This window comes from Aquarana catesbeiana, linkage group LG04 (assembly GCF_042186555.1).
Source record: "Aquarana catesbeiana isolate 2022-GZ linkage group LG04, ASM4218655v1, whole genome shotgun sequence".
NCBI classification, from domain to species: Eukaryota; Metazoa; Chordata; class Amphibia; order Anura; family Ranidae; genus Aquarana; species Aquarana catesbeiana.
The window spans coordinates 97,873,353-97,887,757 of NC_133327.1; the positions used below are offsets into that span (position 1 = coordinate 97,873,353).

At 42.2% G+C, this 14,405-nt stretch overlaps 1 protein-coding gene across 1 annotated transcript in view; it reads left to right on the forward strand.

The window, feature by feature from the left end:
- Positions 1–14,405, forward strand: part of MBOAT2 (membrane bound glycerophospholipid O-acyltransferase 2) — a 319,612-nt gene that overhangs the window by 205,544 nt on the left and 99,663 nt on the right. Inside the window, exon 5 of the mRNA XM_073625406.1 lies at positions 9,402–9,457. Coding sequence (XP_073481507.1) covers positions 9,402–9,457 — 56 coding nt within the window. The remainder of the gene's footprint in view (positions 1–9,401; positions 9,458–14,405) is intronic.

The window sequence follows — 14,405 nt, forward strand, 5'->3', positions numbered from 1 at the left end:
TACTTTTTAAAGCTCAACTGATGTTTTATTCCATTTTCTCTCTTTATAGCCCTGTGCTCCAGCATGTTATGGTTTGTTACTGATGTTTGCTTGTAAATGCTTTAAAATACCCTTTTATCTTAGTGAAAATTCTACTTCCCAATCTCACACTGCAGTGTTCTATGTTAGCAGAGCTGAGTAACAGCTATGCCCCTCATCACACGTCATCACACAGACAATATTGCAGAGAATGGGAGGGGCCATGTCTGACCAGGCCATTGTGAATTACAAAGAGCTGTGGGCCACTTTTGGTGCCTATTAGACTTCATGACCATGTTAAGACACTCTACACCAGGGATATGCAATTAGCAGACTTCCAGCTATTGCAGAACTACAAGTCCCATGAGGCATAGCAAGACTCTGAAAGCCACAACCATGACACTCAGAGGCAAAGGTATGATGGGACTTGTAGTTTTGCAACAGCTGGAGATCCACTAATATCCCTGCTCTACACTGTAAGAAAAACAGAAAAGGAATGTGCGCAAACCTAGTGCATTACCAAAGATAATTTAATAATAAAAATGTTTTATATAAAAGTGGGTACTCACAAAATGCAACTGACAAAAGGCCATAAAAACAATGCATGGACATGCACAAAACACGGGGTGCAGCTAACGCATTTCGGGGGCGCACCCCCTTCCTCAGAGCTAGGCTACACACCTTGGAACACTCTACACTGTAAGTCTATGTCTATAGCTGGCCATACACTAGATTGTTTTTGTTTAGCCCATAAGCTTAGAAATCTGGTGAATCTCCCAGTGAGGCTATTGTATTCTGACAGCTGGCACCGCCAGCAACTGGCAAGTCTCCTGCAATGGGATATTGGTGGTTTTAGTACATTTTATTTAAAAGGATACTGTCTTGCAGATGCTATATACATACAGTGTAAAGCTCCACGACCGGCCTGTAGATATTATTATATTAATAAGCAAATTTGGTACTCTACTCTTTGCAGGCCTTAAAGGCTTGGAAACCCTACCATGCAATCCCACAAAGAAATGTTGGTGCAGCTGTTGTTGACTGCTGAGATGTGCTCACTGGATTTTGGGTGGGAGGTGCTTCAGAAAATCTGGTATTGCTTGCAGAGTTTGCCCAGGATCAGGGAACCGTGCAAGCTGACTGATGAGGACACACTGATCAATAAAAATAGGGATATTGGTGTGCCCTCTGTCAGAATATGATGTTAGCTATGTAATGCTCCGAACATTGAACTGATAGTGGTGAGAAGGTTTATGCAGCGCCTGTGATGTGCCAGCCACTGCCTACGCTCTATTGTATTTCTGCATGCTGCTAACATACCGCCCAACATTTTGAGATGGGAATGAGGGACACCTACTAGCAAACGTATGTAGGCATAGGACACACCCCCTGCCACACCCCCTTAAAGGGGACATAATCAAGAAAAAAAAAAACTATTCCTTTACATTGGCTTTTAAAATTGACAAATGCAGCAATTTAGAATTTGGATGAAAGGTTTAGCACTGGGAAATACGTTTTGAAAGATAAAAAGTGCATTTTATATACATCTATATAGATCAGACCAAAATGAGGGACAAATGAGGTGGAAAGAGGGTCAGAGGGACATTGCTCCAAATCAGGGACAGTCCCTGGAAATCGGGGACAGTTGGGAGCTATGTGCTAACTCCTGCTGATGACTTCAGAAGGCACGGCTAGTTGTGGCCAGCTACATATCTAGGGGTTTGTTAATCAGCAGTGACTACGCTTATAGACACACTCCTTTTGGTGTAATGCTTTTTCACACCATGTCCATTGAGCTGCGCACACCACTGCACATATATAGTGTGAACAGGGCACGTAGAAAACATTTGTTTACACCATATGTGAGTGGTGGTATGCAGAAAAACGCTAACACGGTGCGAACAAGACCTTCCAGTGCTTTCCTGTAGTCCAACTGGCTACATTGCACACAAGGGTGACAATGCTGCCCTGATTTGGATAGCCATAGCACAGCGTTGTCACTCTGTTTGCCTAGCAGAATGAATGAGTAAAATTGCACATTCAGCTGGGGAAGTAGGTTTGCAGACCAATCTTAAAGCGGAACACTCCCTCAATCAACCTTGACTGTTTAATCCTTATGCTGCTAGCATTAGTAAATAGATAGGAAAATGTATCATATTTACTTGTTTTAAACTTTTTTTTTTTCTTCAGTTACTTCCTGGTTGCTAGGCCTGGGCAAATAATGTCATACATCCCAGGAGTCTTCAGGAGGGGAGGAAGGGTTTTCCCGGCTAAGCACACTCTCCTGCCTGAGCTAAGTGCAGATGGATTCCAGGAAGTAAATGCTACATGAATCTGCCCTTATTAAAGTTGGGCATGGCCAGAAATGCTAAGGGGGTGTTTTTAAAAGGTGATTTTGCAACAAAATAAAGCACAGAGCCATGGATGGATGGGTGAGTTTGCTTTGAATATTAAAAAGTGTATTAAATACTTTTGGTTTGTGGTGCTCAGATGCAGTATAATTCTGCTTTACTTAACTAAGGCTGCATTTTTGAGATGAGCATAAAATTCTACTTTAACCTAAACATTCACATTTTACTTTAGCTTGTGTGTAAATAGAGGTATGTCTGAGTGCCAGTTTGATGGTTACATGATCGAACTCTCTGACATGCTATACCAGCACTGGGCAGACTTGGCATCAAAAAAGTCCTTATTTTAATTATGACTCAAAGCTTTACAATTGTACTGCTTTTATTGCTGATTATCTTCTTTCCATGGCAGATAAGTATAATCTTTGACTCCATGGAAAGCTTCCATCATGTTGTACAATGTCACTGCTAGTCACCCCTGACCATGCTGAGCAGTGCATGGGGGAAAGATAACAGAGAGAGATACTGGAGTCCTTCTCATCTAGTCCCAGAGAACACAGACATACAGCCAAAGTCACAGAATCAGATGACTCTAAAGAAGGGGTACTTGCTAAACGCTAACTCACAGTGTAAAGCAGGCTTCGTCTAAAGGTTTCTAGGGGTTCCTTGAGGCTGGGTTCACACAATGTTCGGCTGCAGCAGGGGGTCCAGTGTGTCCCTGTTCACCGTTTCTGGTCCTAAGTAGGTCCAAATTTTTGTCTGAATTCAGACCTGAAACTGACCAGAAGCCCTGTGCTGTGTGCTCCACGGCCGGCCCAGGGAGATGTGTGAAGTGGCTCCATTCAGACCTGGTCACGTTCTCCTGTCATGCGAATTGGATGCGGGGAACCCACATCCGGTTCGCATAAGCGTGAACCCAGCCTGAGCGATGAGCAATTTCTGCGCCTTAGATAAGTACCCACCAGTAGCGGCCCGTCCATAGGGGGCGCACGGTTAAGGCCACCCCCCCCCCCCCCAAAAAATTTTTTTTTTTTAATTTTTTTTTTTTAAAAAGGCCCTTAAAAAAGAATTGAAAAAAAATTTCCTTTAAGTGCACTGTGTTCGTGCACTATGGGAAGCGCCACGTCAGTGCAATCACGAGATTGCAGACAAGGCGCTTCATTGGCAGGATTTTTACCTGCTTTGCGGCGCATTCCATCGTGCCGAACAACATCCGCTCATAGTATCACTACGGGCGGGTGCTTTGTTGTTTTAGTTAAGAGGTTACTTCTGGTTTACCTGTGCCACAGAGAACCTGGAAGTGACGTCCGAAGCTCCGTGGAAAGCACGGCCCGAGCGGAGCTGGTAAGTTAGGCTCTAAGGCTGCAAAATAGGTGAACTTAGCGCTTGCAGTCCACTCAGCTGTGTTAGAAAAGCGAATGACTATTCGCTTTCCTAACACTGAACTGCGTCTCCGCCAAATCAGGTGCTTGGGTCTGTTACCTGTCACCTGATTGGTTGAAACAACAGGCGCCACTATTGAATGCCTATCAGGATGAGAGGACGGGAGATGAGCGTTTGATGGGCACAGTGGCTGCATTTGATGGGCACAGTGGCTGCATTTGATGGGCACAGTGGCTGCATTTGATGGGCACAGTGGCTGCATTTGATGGGCACAGTGGCTGCGTTTGGGCACAGTGGCTGCGTTTGGGCACAGTGGCTGCGTTTGATGGGCACAGTGGCTGCGTTTGATGGGCACAGTGGCTGCGTTTAGCACAGTGGCTGCGTTTGATGGGCACAGTGGCTGCGTTTGATGGGCACAGTGGCTGCGTTTGATGGAACAGTGGCTGCAACTGATGTTTTTTTTTCAAAATGTTTTCAGTTTGTTTGCACCCCCCCAAAAATTTTGAGCACCAGCCGCCACTGGTACCCACTGACACCAATCATTTTTGTAGTTATCTGTAAGAGATGGATTCCCACTGACCACAAATGTAAGGACCATTCCTTCCACTAACCATCTTGCTAATGTACAGTGAAGATATAGTAATTATTAGCAGGGCTTTCTTGTGACTGGAAAGTTATTTCAAGGGTTCTTCAATATAAAAGGCTGAGAAAGGTCAGCTTAAAGTGGAACTTAACTGTATTTGAGCACCACTAACTGAAAATGCTATTTAAATCATTTTTAATATTCAAAGCAAACTTGCACATCAATCCATGTCTTCACGCTTTATTTAGTTGAGAAATCACTTTAAAAGCCGCCCCTTAGTATTTCTAGCCATGACCATCTTGAGTAAGGGCAGATGATTCATGCACTGTTAATTTAGTCGGCTAAAATATTTTCGTCAACTAAATTAACACTATTTTAGTAGACTAAAATACAACTAAACCTAGAATAATTCAGATGACTAAAATACGACTAAAACTAAAATGGCATTTTAGTCAAAACGATGACTAAAACTAAATCAAAATTTGACGGTAAAATTAACACTGGGTTCGTGTAGCATTTACTTCCTGGAATCCATCTGCCTTTAGTTCCGGCATGCAGACAGGAGGATGTGCTTAGCTGAAAAAGCATCTCCTCCCCACCTCCTGATGAATGAAAACAATCTGCACATGAAGACTCCTGGGATGTAGGACATATTTTTGACCTATGCCAGAAACCAGAAAGCAACTAAGGAAAGTAAAACAAAAGTTTATAACAAGAAAATATCATTTTTTATGCATTTACAAATGCTAGCAGCATAAGGATTAATAGGAGTTAATATTGGTTGAGAGAATTTAGTTTGGCTTTAAATTATGCATTTTCACTATTACGAGCATTTTTGGTTGCAGGAAAGAAAATCGCTTGATTCCCCCACCACAGCTGGGGTTGATGGGGAAATCTCTCCCACGGAGCCATTATGTTCTCCCAGTAGGGGGGAAGGGTCGTCCCCGCTGGGAAAACATAGTGATTATTGCTAACGTCTATAATAGCCACTAGCAATTATTGCATGTAAAATCCAACAGGCTGCTTGTACCCAAGTTGATCGATCAAATCTCGGCCAGTCCCTGCTGAACTGAATAGAATCAATTTAAGTGAAAAACCACAAGGTTTTTAATCCCAGAGAAGCTTTGTGACAGATTCTCTGTAAAGTGAACCTGTCATGTCTAAAAGAGTTTCCAAACCATATACTGCTAAACTGCGAGCACTTTTTGGTGCCAAGTATCTACAGTGCATCCAGAAAGTATTCACAGCGCTTCACTTGGGCTAACTTTACTGTTTCTTTCTTTTTTTTTTTTTTTTATTCATTGAAGTGTTTTTTCCCAAAAAATTGCATTTGAAAGACCGCTGCACAAAATAGAGTGTGACATAAAATATTGCAGCAATTGCCATTTTATTCCCTAGGGTCTCTGCTAAAATATATATAATGTTTGGGGGTTCCAAGTAATTTTCTAGCAAAAAATATTGATTTTAACTTAAGAAAGAAGTATCAGAAAAAGATTTAAGTGGTTAAACTTCCCGCATTTACAGTTTGTTCAAAATTGGCAGACTGCCCACAGAAGTTTTATCCCTTTGATCTAAGAAGGAAGCTTAGTTACAATGTTTCAAGTTAAAGACTTGGCAGAATGCCTGGATGCTTTCTTTTGACAGCTGAGTGAGCAGATAGTAGTCTCTCTACTTGTTTATATGAAAGAATCGGCAACCTCTGCAGAAGAGATCGTCAGGGGAGGTGAATCGAGATCACGATTTTTTAACGATTAATTGTGCAGCTCTACTCTGTACATTGCTGCATTCATCTTTCCCTCAATCCTGACTAGTCTCCCAGTTCCTGCCGCTAAAAAACATCCCCACAGCATGATGCTGCCACCACCATGCTTCATTGCAGGAATGGTATTGCCCAGGTGATGAGCAGTGCTTGGTTTCCTCCAGACAAGACGCTTGCCATTCAGGCCAAAGAGTTCAATCTTTGTTTCATCAGACCAGAGAATTTTTTGTTTCTCGTGGTCTGAGAGTCCTTCAGGTGTCTTTTGGCAAACTGCAGGCGGCTGTCATGGGCCTTTTACTGAGGAGTGGCTTCCATCTGGCCACTCTAACATACAGGCCTGATTGGTGGAGTGCTGCAGAGATGATTGTTCTTTTGGAAGGTTCTCCTCTCTCCACAGAGAAATGCTGGAGCTCGGTCAGTGACCATCAAGTTCTTGATCACCTCCCTGACTAAGACCCTCCTCCCCTGATAGCTCAGTTTGGCCGGACGGCCTGCTCTAGGAAGAGGCCTGGTGGTTCCAAACTTCTTCCATTTACGGATGATGGAGGCCACTGTGCTCATTGGGACCTTCAATGCTGCACACATTTTTCTGTACCCTTCCCCAGATGCGTGCCTCAATACAATCCTGTCTCGGAGGTCTACAGACAATTGCTTAGACTTCATGGCTTGGTTTGTGCTCTGACATGCACTGAACTGTGGGACCTTTATAAAGATAGGTGTGTGCCTTTCCTAATCACGTCCAATCAACTGAATTTACCAAAGATGGACTCCAATCAAATTGTAGAAACATCTCAAGGATGATCAGTGGAAACAGGATGAACCTGAGCTCAATTTTGAGTGTCATGGCAAAGGCTGTAAATATTTATGTATGTGGGATTTTTTCCTTTATTTTGAATAAATTTGCAAAGATTTTAAACAAACTTCTTTGTCGTTATGGGGTATTGTTTGTAGAATTTTGAGGGAAAGAATGAATTTAATCCATTTCGGAATAAGGCTGTAACATAACAAAATGTAGAAAAAGTGAAGCGCTGTGAATACTTTCCGGATGTACTGTATGTTGATCCCCAGATCAGTTTCTGGTTCTAAGAAATCCCTCATAACCTTGGAGCGCAATGAACACAGGCCTAGAGCTGTATCTTGACCAGGGACTAAGCCCCTCAATTAAGAATTCCAATTGTAGGCCACAGTGAGGGTTCCTTCTTTGAATGGCTGCAAAGCAGGTTCAGATTTAGATCAAGGTGGGACCGAGCTTAGCACTGATTTGGTGAAAGTCATGGCGTTGTGTACAGAGGGCCCTCAGCATCCCCGGGGATTCCTGGCCATGTAGAAATTATTTATGGGATTAGTACTTGCAAAACCTTTAACCACTTAAGGACCGAGCCTCTTTCTGAGATTTGTTGTTTACAAGTTAAAAACAGTTTTTTTTGCTAGAAAATTACTTAGAACCCCCAAAGATTATACGTTTTTTTTCTCACACCCTAGAGAATAAAATGACGGTCATTGCAATACTTTCTTTCACACCGTATTTGCGCAGCGGTCTTACAAGCGCACTTTTTTTGGGGAAAAAATACACTTTTTTGAATTAAAAAATAAGACCACAGTAAAGTTAGCCCAATTTTTTTTTTATATTGTGAAAGATAATGTTACGCTGAGTAAATTGATACCCAACATGTCACACTTCAAAATTGCGCCCACTCGTGGAATGGTGACAAACTTTTACCCTTAAAAATCTCCATAGGCGACGTTTAAAATATTCTACAGGTTTCATGTTTTGAGTTACAGAGGAGGTCTAGGGCTAGAATTATTGCTCTCGCTCTATTGATCGCGGCGATACCTCACGTGTGGTTTGAACACCGTTTTCATATGCAGGCGCTACTCACGTATGCGTTCACTTCTGCACGCAAGCTCATCGGGACGGGGTGCAATTAAAAACATTTTGTTTTCTTATTTATTTTACCTTTTTTTATTTTTACACTGTTTTTAAAAAAAATTTTAAAAGTGTCACTTTTATTCCTATTACAAGGAATATAATAGAAAAAAAGCATGACAGGACCTCTTAAATATGAGCTCTGGGGTCAAAAAGACCTCAGATCTCATATTTAGACTAAAATGCAATAAAAAAAATAAATAAATAAAAAAATTGTCATTTAAAAAAATCGTTTTAAAAAAATGTCCCTTTTAAGAGCTGTGGGCGGAAGTGACGTTTTGACGTCACTTCCGCCCTGCATTGTTATGGAGACGGGTGGGGGCTATCTTCCCCTCACTTGTCTCAATACCTAACAGGAGACGAGACGCGATCGCCTCCGTTGCTGCCGAGGGCTCCGGTAAGCAGCGGAGGGCACTGGAGCGCGGCGGGAGGGGCCCTCTCCCGCCACCGATAAAAGTGATCTTGCGGCGAATCCGCCACAGAGACCACTTTTATCTTGTAGCGGACCACCCGCTGAAGAAGATGATACCGGGGTTATGGCAGCTAGCTACTGCCATACCAACGATATCCTCCTTCAAACAGCCGACGTAAAACTGCGGCAGGCTGGTTGAATATCAATTTCTTTAGACCTGGCAGATTCCCTGGCCTCATGCACACGGATGGGGATTTTATGAGGAGTTTCCAGCTAATAAACATCTTTGTGCTTAAGACCTAAATGTAATAGTGAACGTTAATAAACCCAAAGCCAAAAATGTAATATATTGCAGCTTACCAATCATTAGATGTGGTTGCTACATAAGAGTTCCTTTTTTTTAGGCTTTTTTTTTCACTTGGTGATCTGACCAGTAACACATCTCCTGTATTAGAGTGCCCCCACTCTGGATGAAGGAGCACAGGGGCACCTTTGGACAGCAGCATTGTCAGTCTGGAGGGGAGTAATAGATGTACTAGCATATTTAAAATTGAAGCCAAACTCCAGCTAATACATTATAAGCAGTCACAGCAACGGTCTTTTTTTCCTTTTGGGATAAACGTTTTATGTAAATAAATAAAAACTGATCATTTTAAGCACCCCTGCTAGTGTCATATGGTTTGTCTTGTCTCTGTAACTGATACATTCTGCTGGAGAGCTTGTTCTTTTGAAAAACAACTTACTGGCTGGATCACCAGATGAAAATAGAAGAAAGAAAGTCAAAATAAGAAAATGAATACAGCCATCACATGTAAGAAATGGTAAGCTGTAATATAATAAATGTTTGCTTTTTGATTTAATATCACTTTAGTTAAGCGATTGTTTCTGGTAAGATTGGTTAAACTGAAACTGTTGCCTTTCTAAAAAGACAAATATGTTCGACTAAACTGTTTTATTTCCTTTAAATACAGGCCAATGATGATTATTACACAGAAAATAACAAGCTTGGCTTTTGAAGTAAGAGATGGTAAGCCTTTTCTGTGTTATGCCAGGGAAAGTAAAGTATACCTGTTTTGAAGTATGTGTGTCCAATGTAGTGAACATGTTTTAATGGCTTCTGCCTGTAACTATCTTCATATTCTTTACCTTCATTCTGTAATGCATTTGGAAATTGAAAAAACAGCAATCTGATTGTTTAATAGGGACAGCAGCTTCATGCTTTATAAATCATACCTGCCGCTTGTCCTAACATATCAGCAGGTTACAGAGACCTCAGAAGACAAAAAGAACACAGACTGCACACTGGTAGAATTCTGTGCGATTCCTCTTCTTTACCAAAGCGCAGGCATTTTTTTCTGTGAAATTCCCTTTTATTTAATTAAAATTTTTTTTGTCCTATTTTCTGCCTGAGAAAATGTTATAAATGCTGCCCTCTGTCCATTCAGAGCACCAGTCCTGGTGACATTTGTCAAAGGTGGGATTTCTTTACCTTTAGATTTCCTCTCGCTTCACTGATAGTGAAAGTAAACTAAAAAGGCTTGTACACACTATAAAAAAACCGGGCAAACCTTTTCGTCCAAAGATTTTTCGTATAGTGTGTCCACAACTTTCGCCAGCCAATTCCGAATTTTCATACGAAAATTCCCAAAGTGACAAACTTCAACATTTTTCTCATACGGGAGCAGAACGAACGATTTTCATTTAATGTGTACCGTTTTCGTACAAGAAAAATCAGAAAAGAAAGACTGCGCATGATCGGAAACAATGAACGACAAAAAAAGCCTTTTTCGTATGAGAATTTGCGTATAAAGTTTTGTTCATCGGTTTTGATTTGCTGTGAAACAACGAGGACAATCAGACAATCGTTCTCCCGATATTCTTATGATGTGTACTGTACTTTAGAGGACCTAACCTTTCCCCAGTGTATCCAGTATCTGTTTGGCAGAAGTTCCACTTAATTTAAGATAACAGTGAAAACTGAGCATTCTCTTTGGGCCTTAATATAAAACTAAAGTTTATGGAATCTGATCTGCAGCTGCCCTGCGTGAAAAATAAGTTTATTTCCTATGCTTTGTCTTAAATAATGAAATCTGTCTACAAATTAAATTTTGCCTGGTTATAGTAAACACAAGATGTATTTATTTAAAAAATGTTTTGATGTACCTTAATCGCTTCAATACTGGGCACTTTTACCCCCTTCCTGCCCAGGCCAATTTTCAGTTTTCAGCGCTGCCACACTTTGAATGACAATTGCGCGGTCATGCAACACTGTACCCAAATGATATTTTTATCATTTTTTTTTCACACAAATAGAGCTTTATTTTGGTTGTATTTAATCACCACCTTGTTTTTTTTTTTTGCTAGATAAAAAAGGAAAAAGATTGAAAAATGTGAAAAAGAAAAATTTTTCCTTCGTTTCTGTCAGAAGATTTTGTAAATAATAATTCTTCTCCTGCACTGATGAGCACTGATAGTCTGCACTGAAAAGGCGGCACTGATGATATGGCACTGATGAGGAGGCAGTAATATGCAGCACTGATGGGCACTGATAGGCGGCACTCATGGGCAATGATAGGCGGTAATGATGAGTGGCAATGATGAGCAGGCACTGATGGGCACTGGAAGGCAGCACTGACTGCCATTTCTGATGGGCAGTGATTGACATCATTGATGGGCACACAGTGGCATCACTGATGGGTACTGACTGGCATCACTGCTGGGCACTGTTGGGGCTGCACAGATAATCAGGGCACTGATGATCAGTGCCCCGATTAGCTGTACAGTCTCCCCTGTGAGGAGATGTCACTAATCAGCTCTCCTCTCCTCTCACTCTGTCAGTGTGAGGCGAGGACAGCCGATAAACGGCACTTCTGTGTTTGGACACAGCCGACCACATATGTAAAGAGCTGCGTCATAGGCTCTTTACCGAGATCAGAGTTGTCGCCGTGTCCCACGGGAGCACAGGAGCGATGAGACTGTGGCGACGTCATGTGACGTTGTCCCAGAATGAGAGAGGATCCCGCCGGCCGCCATTTGTCTATACAGTGGGCGGGAGGAGGTTAAAAAAAATGATGTGCCTTTTGGATGAATTGGCAAAACTGTCAAAGTCAATTTTTTCAGCAAATAAAAAAAATAACAAAATATCAAGTTGTAACAGGGGCTTCATGGTTGGCTAGATTTGGTGCCAAGAGACTACAGCACAAGTCCCTATCCCCGCTCCTATCCTGTTAGGACACTCTCCTCCCCTGCTGAGGCCAAATCCTCCGACATCTTGTGCCCCACTCAATGCCAGAGGCCTCCACACAACATTCCCGGGCATTGACCTTTACATCCCCAAAGGAAGGAATGTTCACCCATAACGTAGTTGCTGTAATTTACTGATGGAATTAAGGAAATGGCATAATAGTCACATCACATCGACTTGCATTCTGGAATAACTTGACATTACACAGTCAATCTCATTTAGTGAACGATCTGCAGTAGTCACATATGAAAGCATATGCAGCACCTTGGCAGCCATCTCCCTCTCTGTCTCCCCTCCCCCCCCCCCCCCGGGGTCATTAGTACTCCTAGGACTGTGCTCTCTCTAGTCACCTCCCCCTTAGGTACACTTCTCCTGGGACCCTCCAGGGAAACAGCCTAACACAGGGAACTCTTGGCCTGGCCTGAGACTGAGAGGCCTTTTGCCATCCGCCCTAGCCCTCACCTCAATAAGGGAAAGAGACTACAGCCGGCTTTTCCTGAGTGCAGGTCTACCCCTCCCGGCCTCTTGCCCTATCCAGGGCCTACGTGTGCTTGTTACATCCACAAGGCCTCAATGCCCCCAGTCCTCCTAGGGCTCCTCCCAACCGGGCTTATAACAGGGAACTGACTCAACCATTAAATCAACGCAGGAGGGCTCTACCTAAAAGGGGCCGAGCGCCTGATGACCCTACTTACTGTAACCAGATATTGTTCTGGTACAAAGCCACCTAGTGGCAAAATAACTAACTTCACCTGCCTGCAAACTTCTTTTTTTAATACAGACCCTGTGGTGGACTTTATTTACACCATATGGTCAGAAGTTTATGAACACCTGACCATCACACCTGAAGTATATGAGCTTGATGGACATCCCATTCCAAAGCCATGGCCATTATTATGGAGATGCCCCCATTCCCCTTTGGAGGACAGCTTCCACTCCTGTGGAAAGGCTTTCCATAAGATTAGGTCACGGTCCTGTGCAGGCCATTAGGTGCCTTCCACACAAATGAATCAAACCATGTCTTTATGGGCATAACTTTGTGTACCTGAATGCAAGAATTTGGAGGAGCGTCCACACACTTTTGGCTATATACTGTACATGAGCCACATTTTTTGTCTTGATCCTTCCTGAAAATGCCATTACTGTTTTATAAAACTCTTTTCGAGCATGAAGAAAACATTTGAGAACTGAAGCTATCATCAGCTGCGTGCACAGTTAAGTCTCCTCTAATGCCTGTGTATGCATTTTCCTAGAAGTAAATGCTTTTTCCCTTACACGACAAAGGCTTTGATGGACAATAAATAATACTGACTGCTTGTCCTTGAATATTTCAAAAACGTGTTTTTCAAAGGTGGTATTTCTAGCAAGACAGATCACAGTCCTCTAGATATGATGTCAGCTCTGCATTTATTTAGCAACCTGGCATAGCAGTGCCCATACTCTGGACCTGCAATTCACAGGAGTATCCAGGGAATCAAATGCAGGTTAAGCATGAATGCTACAACAGCCATGAAATTGAATGTACAATGTACAAGTAATTGCACCTGGCCTCTCTTGTTTGGCTTAATACAAACAATTAAACAGGATTCTCATAGTGTTCTGTATTTTTATATCCATTGTACAAAATTAAAGGCCAACTCCACCATTTGTTTCAAAAAAATTCCTTCTCCTTCTCTGACCCGCTTAGAAAAAAAAAAAAATGTCACTGAGCAGCACCTTCTCTACAGCACTGCCCTCTGCATTGTCCTCTGTTCTTGAATACTACTCCTCATCTATGTTAAATTATGTACCTTTAACCCATTTTCTGTCAGCCAGAGTGCCATCTTCTTCAATTATTAGGGTCCATCCACCATTACTACTACAGGAAGAAGAGAAAAAGGAACCCAGGACATGAGGTTTTGATGAGAGAAACTAAAATAACTTAGAGCCAAAGAAAAAAACAAATATATAACAATAATTGCCAGCAGCCATGTATATGTGAGTTTGACAACGTCACTACAGATCAGAAATGTATAAACAAACACCGAGCTTAGCTAGTGCAAATTCATAAATCATAAGTAAATATCATACATTCAGTAAATATAAAAAGTCCCACAATTGTGATGAAAAGTGTTTTGTGCTCCAATGCAAAATGTAAAATTTGGGGCTCCACTATTCAGTGTGCAGATGGAGTGCCCCACATGGATGTACACTCACCCTGGCTGTTGACCACCTATCGCTAGTTTGCTCACTTGTGCTTTGTGGGGAAAGAGACCCCTAGATGGTATCTTTAATGGTCAGTCACACACAGCTAATCCTCCAAGGATGGGGAGAAAAAATGACAGAAGAAATAGCCCATAGCGTAAAACCATTTTATTTAAAAAGTTGGTAAAACAAACGTGGGTACACTCACGTGTACTGGTGCCTAAACCTGGCACCCAGTGTGTTCAGCATGTGTGCCTCAAGGGCGGCCAGCATCCGATGGATACCGCTGATAACCTCAAGAGGCTTGATTGCGTCATCGCGACACCATATCTGCCCGAGAAATGATTACAGGAAACCGAGCCAAACCACGATTCAGCGGTATACATTGGATGCCGAGCAGACTATCCCCTATGCTGAACACACCGGGTGCCAGGTTTAGGCACCAGTACATTTGAGTACATATTGGTTTTACCAATCTTTTAAATAAAACGGTCTTATGTTATGGGCAGTTCCCTCTGTCATTTTTTCTCAAAATCCATGGAGGATT